This window comes from Diaporthe amygdali (assembly GCF_026229845.1).
Source record: "Diaporthe amygdali strain CAA958 chromosome Unknown NODE_2_length_3802984_cov_64_841326, whole genome shotgun sequence".
NCBI lineage: Eukaryota > Fungi > Ascomycota > Sordariomycetes > Diaporthales > Diaporthaceae > Diaporthe > Diaporthe amygdali.
Window position 1 is genome coordinate 209509 of NW_026517022.1, and position 16611 is coordinate 226119.

Below are 16611 nucleotides of genomic sequence, written 5' to 3' on the forward strand. Positions count from 1 at the left end.
AACGGGCGGCGCTCAGTTTTGAGGCCGTACCAGTGGTTTCACAGGAGAGAATGGCCTTGCTGATCCGTGGATCCGACGTAATCATGATTCCATGTCGATGAAATTGCGGCGGTGATATGACAGGCCTCAACGCCTGTGACGTTCAGTGACGAGAAACGCGCTTCCTATGTTTCTCCTCAGCCACGTTTTCGACACGTGCTACACAAGGTCGTCTCCACCGAAATTAGTTGCATAGCGATAAAACTGTGCACATTACGTCTCGGTGTCGTCTGAGGTACTGATCGTCGACGCTGGAGGCGTCATGTGCATGTGGTGGCCAATGACCTATGTGACGCGATGTATACGTCTTTTCCCAACAGGAGTCCATGGGGACCTGGCTGTCAAACAAGCCCCATGAGCCAGGTATTTCAGACGAGATCCAGAAGGCAAATCAAGATCCCTGTGCCGCCTTTTGAAATCATCGGTGGCGCTCAAAGACCATAGATCTAGATCCGTCCAGGCGTCGAATCCTCTGGATCTTTGGAATCTTCTGGACGTTTGGAAACGTAGTTGCACATTCAACAAATCTGTAACAATATCAGGCCGAAGAGGCGCATGAGGTAGGGTCGGGTACAGTAGAACACTCGAGTCTCGCGGGAATAGCCAAGGATTGTACTCAGGATGGCTGCTTCCGGGGCAGCTAACGGTGCTTTGAGCTGTGCTATGCAGTGCTTCCGCCACAGTGACTTGTCGTACGATCCGGCACCTAGTCCAAGTGAGTTGGATATTCGAAAGACCGTGGATTTATCATTGTGTATTGTACCACCACACCTGCCTGTGCATCTGGCACCGGAGGCGTTCCGCGAATTTCAGGAAAGCTGGCCAACCGCTTGCTCACTCACGCTAGTGAACCCAACGGATTGCGAAGCGGCCCAGGCGAGCAAGGCAGGCATGCATTCAGGTGCTCATACGGTCAGGCGTTGAGGCGTTCGAACGAGGTGTGATTCATGCGTGTTGTCTTTCTGGCAGCCCGCCCGAAATCGTCACTCAGGCTTCCTCGGATTTTCAATATACGACCAGTGCGATGAGAAGACCAGGAATATCACGGGCAGAGTGGGCCTTGTGCAAAAAGGGCAACCACGGCGGAAACGAATTGCGGTAGTATTCTCGAAATATACTTAGTTGGGTAGCTCGGAAGAACTCCGGGAACGATCCCTGGCCGCCCACACTACCGGGTGTGTCCGGACATTGGTCCACGATCTTAAGCGTGCTGGTCTGTCGAAGCTCGTTGATCTCTGGCTCGTCCGTAAGAGGCATGGGACAAGTGCAATGTCGAGCTTCCGCGCAGCCGCGGTGGGGTTCGTCATCCCTTGCGCAGGGTACATATAACGAGCAGTTGAGCGTTGCCAAGGCGGGTGCGCACAACCGCCCGATGAGGAGAGTAAGTCCTTCCGTTCGTGGGGTCGTAGAGATCTTTCCAGGGGTCTTCTCGAAATTTCGGCCCTATTCTCTCGGTCTGGGTAGTTATAGGCGCTGCAGGGCACTGCTGGTGCAGCCCTGACAGCGCTGACGACCGTGCTCGTGACGGAACTTCCCTGCCAGAGCGGGATGCTACCACTAGGTCTTCCTGAGCATGTGAAGGGATCCCGGGTGTTCAGGATGGGGCATCGAGCCTGGGTAGCTCACGGCCCAATCAAGCGAAGGAGTGCTTTCGAGCTGATTGACTTGGTACCTCGAGGTCGGGACCATCGGTGAGCACTGCTCAGGCCTGGCGGGTCCTCGAAGCATCGCGAAGCTTCGAGTCAAGACAGCGAATCAGGCTTGCCGCCGTGTTATGATGGCTCGATGACGGCGAGGACTTTATAAAGTGCCAGTGGGAATACCTCCGCCACCAACATATTTATCGCACTCCAGGTCTACCAACTTCTAGGGTTGCGTGGAAATAAAGCGGCAACCAATTCATGATTTGCCAGCTCGATCGGCGGTCCATCTGGGGGCTAGACCGGGCGTCTGGAGTATTACCAGCGTATGCTTGGGCTTACCAGAAGGTAAGCGCACACAGCACGGACCTATCAACGGGGCCAGGGAGCAAAAGCTCCGGGGGCAACCCATTTACAGCACCCCAGTCAGAGACTTTAATGCTGGGTGTGGACGAGTAGGAGGAGGTAGTCGTCCAACAAATATTTCGCGGGGAGAAACAGAAACACCAGCTTTTTTCTATACCTCCTAAAACCCGGGGAATTAGATGGATTTCTCGTCTCCTCCGGAAAGCGGTAGAAAACCACCGCACAACCTCGCGAGACAGACTCGTCCCACGCCTTGAGCGCGCAGCGACGACCAGATACCGTCACCGTCCGCCCCACATTCTCTTCTGGACCAAGGGGCGCTCGTGAATGCAGGCTGACGAGGAAGAACGTCTGTGGCAAAAACCAAAATCTGGTGGCGGTATCTCCATGATTCGGCCGTTCCTTCTCCTCGACTTGCTTGTCAGTCCCCTTCGTGTATCTACTTATTTCCGCCGGAGGAATTGCCCCGCGAGACTCGTGCTGACTATTGCCAGACACGTCGAGCGCATTTGTTTTGAAAATCATAAAAGAGGCACCAATATCGAGTTGTCGATGATGCGCTGGAATTCTGTTGCTGAGACACGACACTTTCAAAACCTGTTGTGGAGAACCTTGCATGTTTGGACTTCATGTGCGAGAGACACTCTTACGACTGCCCAGTTTGCGGGAAAGAATATCTCATCTTCGTCAAGCTCTGTCCGCAATTCAGCCCATCAAACGCATCTTGCCCGCGAGAGATAACCGAGGTAAAAGAGAATATGATCGAGGGACGGTGTCCAAGTCCTGTCTGTCCTAATAGCAGGTCTGGGGGCTGTGTAGTCAGTTGATACCGATTCCAGCACGCGGCAAGCCCTATCAGCACCTCAACCACCGAGACCCAGCTGGGTGAATTTACAGCTTCTGCCCGTTGGCGCCGACCTCGACAACTTGATCGATGCCTTCGTACTCTGGCACTTCGAAATCATACTTCTTCGCAATGGCCGGCGCCACGAACCTAGAGTTTCTCAGCAGCTGCCCGGAATAATGAGTTGTCTAGCGGTACGCACCTCCCGCCAATAAAGTGTCGGCCCTTGAAGAACTGTACGAGTGGTTTGGGCGCTGTCAAGCTGATAAGAGCAGTAGGATGGAATTGACTGCCTAGGCCCGATTTGGGGGGGCCGTCCTCGATGTTCCAAGACGATGGAGCGTCTACCGAAGTCACTGGGAGCTTGGTCTGCTCCATGGCCTTGATAACGGCAGGAAAAGGCTCGCGGACCTCGCCGGAGAAGCTGAAACCTACGAACAATGAGTGTGATGCAACAATCGCGCAACAGGGTCATCTGCACGACGAACCGAAAACCGCATCGACTATGTGGTCCGTGGACTCGATCGCCGTTGGGAAATCATCGGTGAAAGGAATCTCTAGGTCTTCCAACTGTTTGGCCAGACGCTAGGTAATGTGTCAGCATCGGACCAGACGAGAAAATCACACGCACGCGAGAAATGAACAGAAAGGAACAATTGCGAGAATGCTCCTCTCATCACTTTTCGACCGAAACTTTGTGGCCTGTGTGCGGTCATGTAGACTTAGGGGCCAAAGGCTCCCATTGCCAGAGGCTGGCCTTGGCACAACATTTCCAAGACTGGTGTAGAGTAAGAATCAGTACAACACCCACCTGATAGAGCTCATTCTTGCTTCTCTTGGGGTAATATATGGTCGGTTGGTAACCGTACTGCCGGAGATGTCGAGCAGCAACCAGTCCGTCCCCACCTGGATGCGAGGTCAATACTGGCCCGCAGACTTCGAGCCAGTCATGGGCGGTAACACACCGTTATTTCCGGGACCGCACGCAACCAAGATCCGGCGGCCACGGCTGGGAGGCTGTACTCGATAGACTTGACAAAGCGTCAGCCAGCTCGTAGTATTAGAATCAAGTGGTGCAAGAACAGGATTGTACCGGCTTGTGAGACGGACAGCCCGGCCAGTTCCATAAGCTGGTCAATCGAGAATGCCCCAGTACTCATCAGCTCTTTGTCCAGAGCTGCAGCGGCCTTGGGCCCAAGAAACTATAGAAAGGGAGTTCAGTAGAGCCATTCTGCTGCACACTGATGTTGGCGGTGGTCTGATGGGCAGGGTCGTACACACTTTCAAGGTCATGGTGAGAATTGCCTGGATTTCTTCTTTCGGATTTTGGGTGCCTAGGGCATGGGATGAATAGACTCAAAATAGGCAAGAATTAGAGTTAATGCATTGAGATGTCCGACTGGGCCAATTTAAAGTGCGGCACAAACTGTGTTGTCATTGTGAGGCTCCCCAACTTTCTGGATGTTTCCGAACTGACATCACCGCCACCAGCGCCGTGCTGCATGCACAGGGATGCGGATGCCGATCAGGATGACTAAGGCCCGCCAGATCTGATTGGTGCTCCCCAACGTCGAAGGAAAGAGCTTGGGCTCCACCCAAAAGTTGATGGCGCAACGCCCTCACTTGGGCTGTATCGTCGCGTCGCTGCAGTCGGTCGTGTCGGATCCAAACGCAGCAATGGTTGTCAAAATCAGACTCGCCCGCTTCGGGCGGACCAATTCGCCCTTCTACAACATCGTCGTCGCACATGCAAGGCAAGATACCCCAAACCCTCGCGCCGCCCGCTCGCCTCAACCAGAGGAGCCAAAACGCTGACCTCTGCCCTCCCATTCTCCAGGACGGCGCGAAACTCCAAACCTCTCGAGGTCATAGGCACCTACGACCCCATACCGAAGAAGGATTCGTACGATGAGTCGGGAAAGCTACACAAGGACATCAGGCTCGACGTCGACCGGGCCAAGTACTGGGTGGGTGTCGGGGCACAGCCGACGGACACAGTGTGGAGGTTCCTCTCTATGGTACGTTTGATGCTCAACAGGACAGATCCTCAATTTTTTTTGGTCGCGCATTTGCTAACGGAGCGAACTCCCAGCTTGGAATACTGGAGCCAAAGTACCGACCCAAGGCCAAGAACCCACCTCCGCCGCTGCAGACGGACAGCACGACCACGACTAGTATCTGATGGGCAACGAGTCTGTTTTCTTTACCGGCATTCTTGAGGCGTCATATTGGTGTAATTGTGTATTATATGGGAGTGGGCTCGTGCTGCGGAGTCGCAAGAGACTCTGATCAAGATGTTTAAAAATGGGACGAGCCATCGAAATGCATCAAAACCACCTCTCAGCCGTGTTTATCTTGGATTCGCCATTGAACGATTTGTCCTGTAGTCGTGTTAATTCTCAGAGCCCTAGGCTCTTCACATTGCCTCTGCTCGCTGCGCTTGGCCGCTGAGCAATACGAACTAGTGAAAGCAGGACGACTCGAGAGTGTATTCTCGACGGGTCCATGATATCGACGATGACCGATCTTGCCACGGACGACAAGGATGACTGCATGCTTCTGATATGGGTAGCTTTCCCCGAAGTGGGGGGGGGGGGGTCATGTATCGCCAACTCATTTCAATGACCTGTCCGGTGCGTTTCCCTCAATTTCTGGTATTGTGTACGCCGCGGGTGTTGAGCCATGATCAAGCGACTGAGGCCACTTACTTCCGTCGAATAGACCAAATCTTGAGATCAAAGATATGCGCCTGGTTCACCGAATTTTCAGCAGGGGACACCGGTCATTCCGAGCCAGCAGATGGTGCAACAGAATGTACAGGGTAATTGTGGGACAGATTGGCCGTAGAAAAATAATGTACGAGCCTGTAGCGTGCCTGGTGTAGGCACGTTCGTGGGCATAAAGGGCCTCAAAAGCTTCGTGAGGACAGGGCTTGCACTTTGCGGCTAAAAAGGACAATATGAGGAAAGATCAAGCAGGCACCAGCGATAGGGCCCTGATTTTTCCTTTCACGACCCTAGTGTGCTTGGAACTCTTTGACAAAGAAGGTATAGCGCGAACAGAATCGACAATGGACAAATGGTAGGTATCAGGTGTAAATCATCTTAGTTCATAGGCTCTTGGTATTGACGTGTAGTACTGGGGCCATTGCGTCTATGAAGCAGAAGTATCCAACAAAAATGAAGCAATCCAAGCCCAACGCCGAACATGTCTAGTCCAAGGCCAGCAACATCAGGATTGGCTCTGTGGAAAGAAAGATCAGACGGAGCCCCCTAGCCCCTGAACGCCATATATATGCAAAGGAAAAATGGTGAATATGACCCATAAGGGGCGATGCAGAACGAAGGGACGGGTAAAAGCGAAATGATACAAAATGCCTCTGATGCCTCAAACAGCTCTCCTGAGAGGGTCAGCAAGTGTCACTGTGTGGTGACGTGCACTGCTTTGCCCCGGTGTTCTAATGTGCCACGGTAAAGAAGGTATTCAGCACCAGGCAGACCACCATGACGCACATGCCGTAGATGGCCAGGCACAGCGCCAGCCTCCTCAACAGGCCATGCTCGATGTGCTCCATGTCCCACCTCCACCTCTTGCGCATCCTCCACAAACCGCCGTAGCCGGCACTGATGCCAGAACGGATACTTCCAGCAGCCTCTAAGATACCCGAGCCGCTCGGCTCGAATCCAATATCTGTATCGTCACTGTCGTTTGCATCCACGTCATCGTCTTCCTTTGTGAGCCTCTGGTGATGGATACTATCCGGGTCGCTGATCTTGTAGTAGAACAATCCTGGGAGAATGAAGCTGATGGAAGTAGACCCTGTAGCGCCGACATAGGCCAGCACACGGTCCAGCTGGCTCACGGTGAGGGAGGTGATATAAGCCAGCACTATTATGACTGTCGTGAGAAGCGCGAAGCGCATATCGGACATGGCCACAGCAGGCGCACCGTGGCTGTCGGTCGGTCCCGACCCCGTAGGGAGAAGAGAGCGGTTGCTAGGAGAGTCTGGACCGCGCTGGGCACGGTTGGGTCGCCACCTGAGCACTGCGTCGAGAGAAGCTCGGCAAGGGTGGACTTGAAGTGGAACACTGAACATGACCAGCACGACGATGGCGGCTTTGCCGATGGTCGAGGCCACGGACGAAGGGTACATCATGACGATGTTGCCGAGAACAGTGTTGCCAAACGTCAAGTAGCCGGTAATTGCGACCAGGACGTAGATGCTAGCTGCAGACCCGATGCTGGACGAGATGACGCCGACGATGCTGGCGGGCGTGTTATCCTTGATCTCGTTGATGACGGAGAACATCTAGCATATGTTAGTGAAACCTCCAGTGATGAAGAGTAGAGGCCAGGCTCGCGGCGCAAGGAAAGAACCTACATTCTGATGGCAAGTATACGCAAATACTACCACGGGTAAACTGCTGAGAAAGGCTACGGGGCCATTCCAAGCGATGTAGCTGACATCGCCCCGGTTTTCTACCGAGTCGGAGGCGAAGTGGTAGACAACTAGAACAATCAAGTATCCAATGGAGATGAGCGCAATCACGCTCGTGTACTTGAGTGAATCCAGTCTTCTCAAGAAACTAAGAGGTATGATAATGAGCATAAATGCTGTGATCCAGAAGTTCCGGTCGACCAGGAAAGGGACCCGGTCCGCGTTTTCATTAAAGCCCCTGATGACTCCTGGCATCAAGTCGCCAATAATGATCAAATAGGAAACAGCGACTCCAAAGCATTTTATGGCGATTGCGGCGTCAAATATGACAGCAGCATTTGGGTATGTGAGTTGTGAGAGCGCAAAGAAGGACGAGCTGCCTCTATCGAGGTATCGGGCGCACCGGGCTTGAAGGTAGAGTCCGAATGCAGAGGTAATCCCCGACCACACTATTATAAAGGTTCCTAGCAGCATTCCCATTTGCGACATGGCATGAGGCATCGCCAGGGTTCCGGCGCCGACGATCGTGTTTAGCAGGTTGATGTTACTGCTCATCATAGAGGCCTGGCCTCCTCCTTTGGGGCTGCGCCCTCTTTTTGGTCTGCTATCGCACATGAGGTTAGCATTAGAAGCAGAGTTCAAGCAAGATAGTGGTGTGCATGGGATGATGAAGTCCGTGGGCATGCGACCAGAGTCGGAAAGCCCCCCGCGATTATTCTCCGAGGGCAACAAGGCAGAGCTCAGAGGAGAGCCCCTGGCCTTGACGTTTGACGATGATCAGGGTAGGGAGACATACCGTGCCATGGCTCCGGCTTCAGAGCCAGTTTCGTTTCCATCAGAGAAGGTCGAGTAATTCGTCATATCACGAGCGCCAGACCACAAGCCACCAGCTCTTTCAGGGCGCAGTTGTAGGCAGGGAGGTCCGTTCGCTATCGTCGGAATCGGCACGTTCTGGTGAGGCTGACAGAGTCGTCGACGTTGGCGTGGAAGGGAGTCGTTGTCGAGGGATCGAGAGGGCCGCGCAACAGTTCCGTAGATGTCTCGGAGAGTGTATGCGCAAGTGGGCACGAGATGTCTGAGTTCGGACAAGCAAGGCACAATAGAGGATGAAGTCTCGGCCGGATCTTGGAGACAAAGTACGGGAATCGACTGCCGCTGATCGGCTTGTAATCGGGTGGGCGGGCGATCCAGTCTAAACCGGCAAGCGGCTAGCAGGAGGCTCCCGATACGCAGAGCTTGACACCTGGACACCTTGACACCACCCCCCAGCGTTGACGTGATGGAGGAAAAAGATGAGCAAAAGGTGACTGGACTGATGCACTCGGGATAGGCCCATGCGGTCAGCGCGCTGGGAAAGGCCGCCACAGAGCTGACTCGAGAGTCACAGGTCTCGCAGGGACAGCGCTCGCAGCGCCAAGCTCAAGTGACACCTTGTCGTCACACGACGTTGGAGAGTAAGGACTGTGGTGTCTCTGCCACCCTACTGCCTCCAGTAGGTAGCAGTACGTAGTAGGGCTGTCTTGAACTTGAAAGGCCAACGAGGCACATGGGGCAGGGCAGGACAGGGTTGGCTTTCCCGGCTCTGGCCACGCCCACGCCCACCTTTGCCCCAGAAACCTAACCTTACCCGCGCACCCGCGGAAATGGGCCCTGACACTTGGAATGGTCTTGGCCTAGCGCTCCTCCCTCTGACGTAAGGTGCCATCTGTTGTCAGGCCCACCAATCAACCATCCTCTTCCAAGCTTTCAGGGGGTCCAGGCCCAGGGTTACACATCCGCCAGGGCTCACTCTCTTCCTGGCGACCCAAATCGAGCTTGCTGAATTAGGGTTTTACACTGCAGGTTGTACGACGACGAGGACGACACGCGACACAAGCGTTTGACACTTTCAACGTGGTGGCGATATATTGCGTGGGGAGAGAGGACAATCCATTTGACGACCAGACGACCAGACGGGTGGGTTTGTTTACATCGCACGGGCAAAAGACAGGTTGTTTACACGCTGGAGCTGCAACACGCGGTTCCCACGCGCAGGACGATGGAGGAACAATCCCTTGACAGGACCACCCTCGCCACCATCTCGCTGCTAGAGGCCCGTCTCCTGCGCATTGAGCAAATCCTTCACGGCTCAACGTCGGTATCAACCTCAAGGCCGGTCGGCGACTCCGCGACCGAATCCCTCACCGACCTCGAACGTCGCTTCGCAACCCTTATCTCCCGCTTCCGCGTCTATGCCGACATCCTCAAGCTCTGTATGTCACTTGTTCATCCACCGCTTCCCATGGACTGAATGACTCGACTGACGATATCACCAGACCGCACTCACCCGACCTTCTTCCAGTCCCCAACAGCCGACGATCCACCCCCTTCCCAGCTCGACACTGCGGCACTTCGCGCCACGGTGCTCTCCTTCGCCTCCTCGTTCCCCAGCAGCGTCTCCGCTCTCACGGCCGTGACATCCGACACGCCTGTGCCAGACCCAAAGCTCAGCGCCGACCTCGTCTCCCTCCTGCCACGCATGAAAGGCGTCGAGGCAACACAGCTGGCCCAGGAGGCCGAGATTGGGGAGCTGCGGGACCGCAGCGAGAGAGTGGTCAGGAAGTGGTACGAGGAGAAGGTCGTAGGGTATGGCAGGTTCATCGCTGACGTGGAGGGACGTGTGGAAGGTGTGGAGCGGAAGGTAAGGAGAGCGGAGGCACTGAGGGAAAAGGAGAGCGAGGCTGTATGAGATGGAAGGGACGGAGGATTCGCTGGGCCCAGTCCCAGAGATGCGTCCCGGAATATTCCAAGCCATTGCGACTTGGTGCGGTGTCCCGATTCTCAAGTCTCCAAGGTCCTGCGCGCAAAGCCCTTCGCGCTGTGGTCGGGGGTATTGGCACGCATCCCGAGGATGACCACAATGCTCCCCGGTGGTTGCATGAGGATCCTGCGTCCGACAGCTTGAAGTCAAGAGTGGACTACCGATCTGGTCAACCACGTCGTGGGCTGAGGCTCAGGAGTACGACCGCGTTACTGTCAACGGGAAGTTCTTCCATGACACTCAGGCCACGGCAAGTAGGCCAGGAACACGAGCAAACACTTCGGTACGGCGGCCGGGCGAGGCCGCATGTTTACACGCGAGTTGCCGGCTTGTGCCTGGCAAGCACAGTACGTACCTATGCAAAGCTACGATACCTGGTTCCAGCTCAGCCTCAATTTGAGAACAATGCTCAATAGTCTTTGCACTGTGTAGTCACCTGCAGCGGTATCGCATAGGGCTCTACATGACAGACGCGCAGCTTTGCAGAATCACAACCCGGGAAGTGCCAGCTCCGCGTTTCAGGGCCTGTGATATCACTCAATGCGGACTGCCCTCTTTCCCCGGTGGCTGCCAGCCGACGAATGTCTTGGGCATTTCGTAATCGCAACATCAGACGATTGTTCCTCCCTGCTTGAATGCTGGCCATCATGTCATCTTCAAGCCTCGGCAGTCTTCTCTCGCGCAGGTGAGCACGTGTGGGCCAAGATGGGTGTTCCACCAGAAATCACGGGAAGCTAGAGTGGTGCTGTCTGGTTCTACGGGGCGTTCGGATGCTCATCGCGAACAGACCTGCTTTGCGGCAAGCCACTTGTTTTACTGCGAAGTAGTTGGCGCAAGATCGTCTTGAGCCGGCTGATCGGGAGAGCCAACTAGCTGAAATAGATCGGATGATGGCCGTGATGGGAGGACCCAAGTCCCCATTGAGATAGGCCAAGGACTACATGTCAAAGTGCTGAGCTGTAAACAGACATTTGGCGTGGATAGTATATTATTAGGAATAGACCCATTTCATGCGTGCAGTAGTGGGCAGCCTTTACCAAGAATGGGCAAATGTCACGATTTGCCGGTTGTTTCAATGGAGAGGACCTAACGACATCGGATTACTGTAGTCTCAGTCCCCGCGAAACAAAAATGTCATCAACGTAGCACATTCACCATCGAGCCCCAGCGGATATGAGGACTAAGCGCCACATCGAGTTGTCGGGGGCCACCCACAAAGTCGGTACTACTGCGAAGCCGCTGCTGGTAGCGGATGGTCTTGCTCTCAGCGCCCGTACCCACGACACCGGCGCGCTACGGGCCCTGATCGACGCCGGTGACCCGCTTGATGGCGGAGCATATGCGTGTGTGGGCAGCCCTAAATTCAGGAACCCAGGTGGGTGGTGGTACAGTGCGCGCTTACGGACGGACGCAACACCAAAGAGGTTGAAGGCGACTAGTCAACTTGTTTTCAGAAGTTGAATCAGGTGGTACATTGCCGCGACCATGTTTCGGCTGGCCATGGCCGTCGAGGCCGATTACCCCGGGTTTTCCATCTGCCTACGCAGGCAGGTATCTGCACGCCACGAGCCTATTCGCAGGAGGGGGAGATCCGGGGCCTCGGAGATCATAGACTGCCAAGTTGGGCTTGCTAGGTTTCAGGCGCCGATCCCTTACGATATTCGCAGCTCGCGGACTAGACGGCTCTGGTGGCGGCAGCTACTCGGATGCGCGCACAGCTGCCAGACTTTTAGAGTTGGCGACCACGGCGATCAAACGGGCGAAGGCGCTGCAGTGGGGGAGGTTCGTGGATAACAGTGAATTGGAGACCCATCGGGGCCAACGTGTCGAAATCCACTGGGCACAGTTGACGGGCTGGAGTGGGACACAGGCGCTAGAGAAGCAAGCGCTGAGACCGCAATAACCGCTCTCGGTGGTCTGTGGGCTTCTCTATGACGGGGTATCTAGGTACGCCCTGACGGGTTCGTCTGTATTTTGGACTAACCATTGTGTCACTCCGCCTGAGTACTCTTAGCCTGGACTTTTTTGAGGCGATTCGTTTCGCATGAGATGGAGGCGGAATGCAGATTTGGCCCTCGGGATGGGAGGATGGAGTGCCATGTGTGATCGACAGGCAGGCCGTGATAACAGCAAGTTTCAGGCTTGGCTCTGAGCTGGATCAATCAGCTGGCTCGTGTGCCGGCTCTGTCCCCGCCTCGGATCCCTGCGATGTTTTGGCGATGAAGGCCAGAGCCGCGCATCCGGAGTCGGCAGGATACGTGAGGAGATGTCCACGTCCTGCCATTCGTTCCGGTCGATTGAAGAATGCAGCTCCTCCTGTCACACCGCCGTGCTTGTTCTGTAGCAGGTGCCGCGAGGGGATCGCCGAGGTCAGGTTTGGTCATTCGGTACCTTCATGCACAGTAACGGAGCACATATGCAGGAGCAGGTAGCACTGGCTCCCGAGTTCGTGCCGGACATCCAATGGAAATGCTATCGGTCTGGGGCGTTGTAACCCCCGAAAAGCTCAGCGCGCGAGGTTGGCCAAAATCTTGTCAAGAGTTTGACGGTCTTGACACAGGGCAGGACTAGTTACAGTAGCTTGCAGAAGTCGTCTGAAACTCGACGACAGCTTCTTCTACCCCTGCATGGTCACAGCCGAACCACGAGGGTTGACAAGGGATTGGACTTTAATTTGCAGCAGTCAAATGGATTTGACAAGTTGCGCCCCAAGTGTCACCGGCGAGAGCCCACATGGTCGGAGAATTAGAGATTTTGCTGGGTAGTCAAAGACTAGCTATCCACGGCCTTAGTAGCACTTCTATCCCGGGACGATCTGGAGTCGTTACCAGCCTATCATCGCGTCTAGGCCCTGATCAATTGTCCTCTTCTGGAAACCACTCGATCCTGGTCTGTTCTCAAACGCCCTTCCGAGGCCGTTCACTTCTGAGACTTGACTCGACCTTGCTTCGGCAGCAGCCTACCGAGCCTCGTAGACTCTACCTACCAGATTGACGATGCTGATCGCCAAGCTGATGCACAGCACCAGGCGAGCCTTCTTCGCACATGGCGCAGAGGGCATCCATGAAGGAGACTGACTGGGGCCGCAGGCGACGCATCGAGGTCCAAAAAGCGCAATGGGGCCTAAAATTGAGTCTGCTTGGGCCTCATTGGACCCATTGGGTTGGACAGACGACGCGAACCAGTGGCGTGAGCGTGAGTGTGAGTGTGAGTGGTTATCTATATTGCAACGATGGCTAGAGGATGGGAAAGGGCAGGAAAGGATCCAGACGGGGGAGGTGACAGTTGCACACCACCACGAGCGCATCCAAACAGGCGCAGTCTGAGGTGGCTATGCTCTCCAATGCATAATGAGTAGCCCCATTTCACCACCAAGTTGCATCTCTGGCCCATCAGCTGCAAGCCGGGGGAGGAGAAGGAGGGGTTCGAAGGTCGAGGTGTGCCGCCTGGGCGCTCCCTGCCTGTGCCTGTGCCTGCTTCTGTGAGCCCACCTGGGCCGGTGTCCTCAGTCAGCACTGCCAATTCTGGTTGAGCTAGGACCTCCTTCGAGTCCTTCCCCTGCAAGGTCTGGCTCCTCCCTGCCAGGTCGCAGCCCAGCAAGACGGACACACACACACACGCACCCACACACGCAACTCCTCCCAAGCCCCACGCACAGTGCCTGCAGTGGAGCCCCCCATTGACTCTCTTCTCTTCACACCCCTGCTACGAGATCAAGCCGCTCCTTCTCGCCTGCCTTTCCCTGTCGCTTTCTCTTCAATCCAATCCAATCTCACGCCCACCACCATTTCCCCTTCTTTGCTTGGCTAGACCACGGCATCCTCCTCTCCCTTCCCCCTTCCCCGACTTCATCTATCCGCCCAGGCCCTGCACAAGGCGACCTAACCTGTCCTGCTCTGCCCTGCCGCTGCCCTGCTGTGCTGTGCTTTACACATACACATCATCCCCATACCCAATCTTTCAATTCCCTCCTCTCTTTTATCCCTTGCCCTGACTCACGATCAATTCGATTCTTTACTTCTTCGACTCCTCGGCTCCTCCTCGACTATCAAGGACCCTCGCCTGTCCGACTCCTGTCGATCAATCGATCCATCTCACGACATTCGACCCGACCTTGTCTGCGTGTATTCAACCAACGGTAACTAGAGATCTACGCTGTCCGGCACTGCGAGGAACTAGGCCGGCTCTGAATCGATTGCCAGAAGGAGGAGAGAAGAGAACCAGTTTCAGTAATCTGCACAATTCGAAAGAGGTGGTATTTCGGCCAAGGCGGGACTCACGGCGACGATTCGCTTCCTGGACTGCACGATTCACTCCCCGACAGCGACATTTCTGCTTTGGGACCTGCCGCCCCATTCCAACCTGACACAGGAAATCACATCGCACGGAACCTCAGGAATCTCCTAATACGTCCGACACGGCCTTCTGATCAACCTGTCGCCTTCATCACAACAAGATTGCCAGCCCCATCCCGTTCTGGTCAAATCTCGTCGCCGTTTCTACCAACAGCCTGTGGCTCTACTTGCCGCATCCACCAACACGAGCCCACTCTGCGAATCGCCAACCACAAAATCGAAACCACGCGAATCGTGCATCAGCCATCAATTGAAACTTGAACCCTGCGCCAATGTTTCTTTGAGAAACCCTTCGACTCGTTGCAAACATTTACAGGCCGTACTATCTTTCACGGTAGTTTGTTGCACCTTAATCTAGCCATCCTACCAGTCGCTCCACATGCCGAATTACGGCTCACTCCATTCACCATCGCTGCGCAAAATGGAGTACAACAGGCAAAACAGACGACGAGGAATCGACGTCGGCAACATTATTGGCGATCCATTCGCTCTTGCTACCATCTCCATCTCAGCGGTAAGTCCAGCCCACGGCCCCCCCTTTGGCCCCCTTCAGCCCAGCCCAGCCTTTCCACTTGAGCATCCTGCCACCCATCCTTCGCCCCCAACGGTCAATTTTAGACGGGCCGTTTTGCTGACAATATGCTAGCTTGCATGGGTCATTGCCTTCATCGCATCTATCATCGCCCAAATCCAGACCAGAGATAGTTTCCCCACCTACACGTGGTGGACTGTGGTCTACTACTTCTTCACAGTAGGCGGGGTCTTTGTCGTGGTCGCATCCGACACCACCCAGACCTACCATGTGGCCGTGGTCGGCTACCTCGCATGCGGGCTGGTCCTTACCACCTCGTCTGTGAACAGTCTCGTCTACTCGGCCAACGGCGCCAAAGAGGCTGCCTCTGCGGGATTCATCCTGTTGTCAATGGTCACCGTACGTCGCTTACATTGCTTGCCACGGAATTGCAGGAACTGTACTGACCGAACATTCAACAGATTGTCTGGATTTTCTACTTTGGCTCTGCACCTTCGGCCGTTCCAAGAGCCTACCTCGATTCTTTTGCGTTGACCAAGGAGTCCCACATGATGAACCGACAGACAATGAATGGATACGGTGGCGGCCGCCCCGAGACCTCGACATCTGTGCAGCCGCCGCAGATGTACACCTCTGCCCAACTCAACGGCTTTGAGAACCCTTCACCTGTCGCCGGAATCTCCACCGTACCCGGCGCTCGTACTAGCGCTGCGGCGAACGGATTCAGCAACTCGCAAATGAAGGCCCCTGGTGCTACGAATGCCGATGGGGAGATAGTCCCTCCGACCGAGTACCCGTACCGAGCCAAGGCCATCTATAGCTACGAGGCGAACCCAGATGATGCCAACGAGATTTCTTTCTCCAAGCACGAGATCCTGGAAGTTAGCGACGTCAGCGGTCGGTGGTGGCAAGCACGGAAGGACAACGGTGACACTGGCATTGCACCTAGCAATTACCTGATCCTGCTCTAGACGTCCGACCACACTCGGAAGAGCGGTTCAAGCATAGCTTGTGGGGATGAGAGAGGCACGACTAAGGCCATCAAGGAAACGGCCGCCTCCGAAAATTGGAGGCCGAGCCGCCTATGGGCCGCCTCGTTATGAATTGTATTATCAACTTAAGCGTATACCCAAGAGACTGGCCGGTTCGTGGTCTGTGCCCTGAGGATGAGCACAGCAGACTTTCTCCAACGGATCATGCACCGTAGAGAATTGCTGAGGATGGATGATTGATGGGAATGAGGTGCACCAGAAGTAAGGTGCAGGAGCCGTGCAGAAGGCACGGTGAACCTCGTCCATTCCGCCGCATTGGATGGGTTGGAATTAAAAGAATTATCAGGCAGACCTCGTTTCTGGGCCGGGCGAGGACATTATGAATTTGTTTTACCCTTCTTGTCTTATCTCCTCCCCTTACAGTCTCTCGTTGGGCAACATAACGAAATGCGACCACCGCACAGATTCCCTTTCTACTAAACCCTTTTCTCTATATCGCATTTTGTGTACACTCTGTCGTATGTGTATACGCCTCTGAAGTTACCCCACTACTATTTTCATTTTTTTTATTCTTGATCTGTTCCGGTTTTCCTTTTCTATACCGT

At 54.9% G+C, this 16611-nt stretch overlaps 6 protein-coding genes across 6 annotated transcripts; 4 read left to right on the forward strand and 2 right to left on the reverse strand.

Moving 5' to 3' along the window:
• Positions 1–2936: 2936 nt before the first annotated feature.
• Positions 2937–4182, reverse strand: J7T55_011421 (NAD(P)H-hydrate epimerase; the record flags this gene model as incomplete). Its single annotated transcript, XM_053134295.1, has 7 exons — positions 2937–3039; positions 3092–3320; positions 3378–3474; positions 3701–3757; positions 3855–3906; positions 4000–4091; positions 4171–4182. 7 exons carry the CDS (start codon positions 4180–4182, stop codon positions 2937–2939), a joined length of 642 nt encoding a protein of 213 aa, XP_052999230.1.
• Positions 4183–4700: 518 nt separating this feature from the next.
• J7T55_011422 (mitochondrial 37s ribosomal protein mrps16) lies at positions 4701–5071 on the forward strand (the record flags this gene model as incomplete). Its single annotated transcript, XM_053134306.1, has 2 exons — positions 4701–4907; positions 4982–5071. The coding sequence occupies 2 exons, from the start codon at positions 4701–4703 to the stop codon at positions 5069–5071; spliced, it is 297 nt and encodes a 98-aa protein (XP_052999231.1).
• Positions 5072–6346: 1275 nt separating this feature from the next.
• Positions 6347–8131, reverse strand: J7T55_011423 (vacuolar transporter 6; the record flags this gene model as incomplete). Its single annotated transcript, XM_053134317.1, has 3 exons — positions 6347–7198; positions 7271–7931; positions 8124–8131. 3 exons carry the CDS (start codon positions 8129–8131, stop codon positions 6347–6349), a joined length of 1521 nt encoding a protein of 506 aa, XP_052999232.1.
• A 1234-nt stretch (positions 8132–9365) lies between these two features.
• Positions 9366–10055, forward strand: J7T55_011424 (nuclear distribution protein; the record flags this gene model as incomplete). The annotated part of the gene is made up of 2 exons (XM_053134329.1): positions 9366–9579; positions 9643–10055. 2 exons carry the CDS (start codon positions 9366–9368, stop codon positions 10053–10055), a joined length of 627 nt encoding a protein of 208 aa, XP_052999233.1.
• Positions 10056–11300: 1245 nt separating this feature from the next.
• Positions 11301–12030, forward strand: J7T55_011425 (uncharacterized protein; the record flags this gene model as incomplete). Its single annotated transcript, XM_053134339.1, has 2 exons — positions 11301–11502; positions 11795–12030. 2 exons carry the CDS (start codon positions 11301–11303, stop codon positions 12028–12030), a joined length of 438 nt encoding a protein of 145 aa, XP_052999234.1.
• A 2873-nt stretch (positions 12031–14903) lies between these two features.
• Positions 14904–15985, forward strand: J7T55_011426 (osmosensor protein; the record flags this gene model as incomplete). Its single annotated transcript, XM_053134350.1, has 3 exons — positions 14904–14996; positions 15129–15413; positions 15476–15985. 3 exons carry the CDS (start codon positions 14904–14906, stop codon positions 15983–15985), a joined length of 888 nt encoding a protein of 295 aa, XP_052999235.1.
• Between the last annotated feature and the right edge of the window lie 626 nt (positions 15986–16611).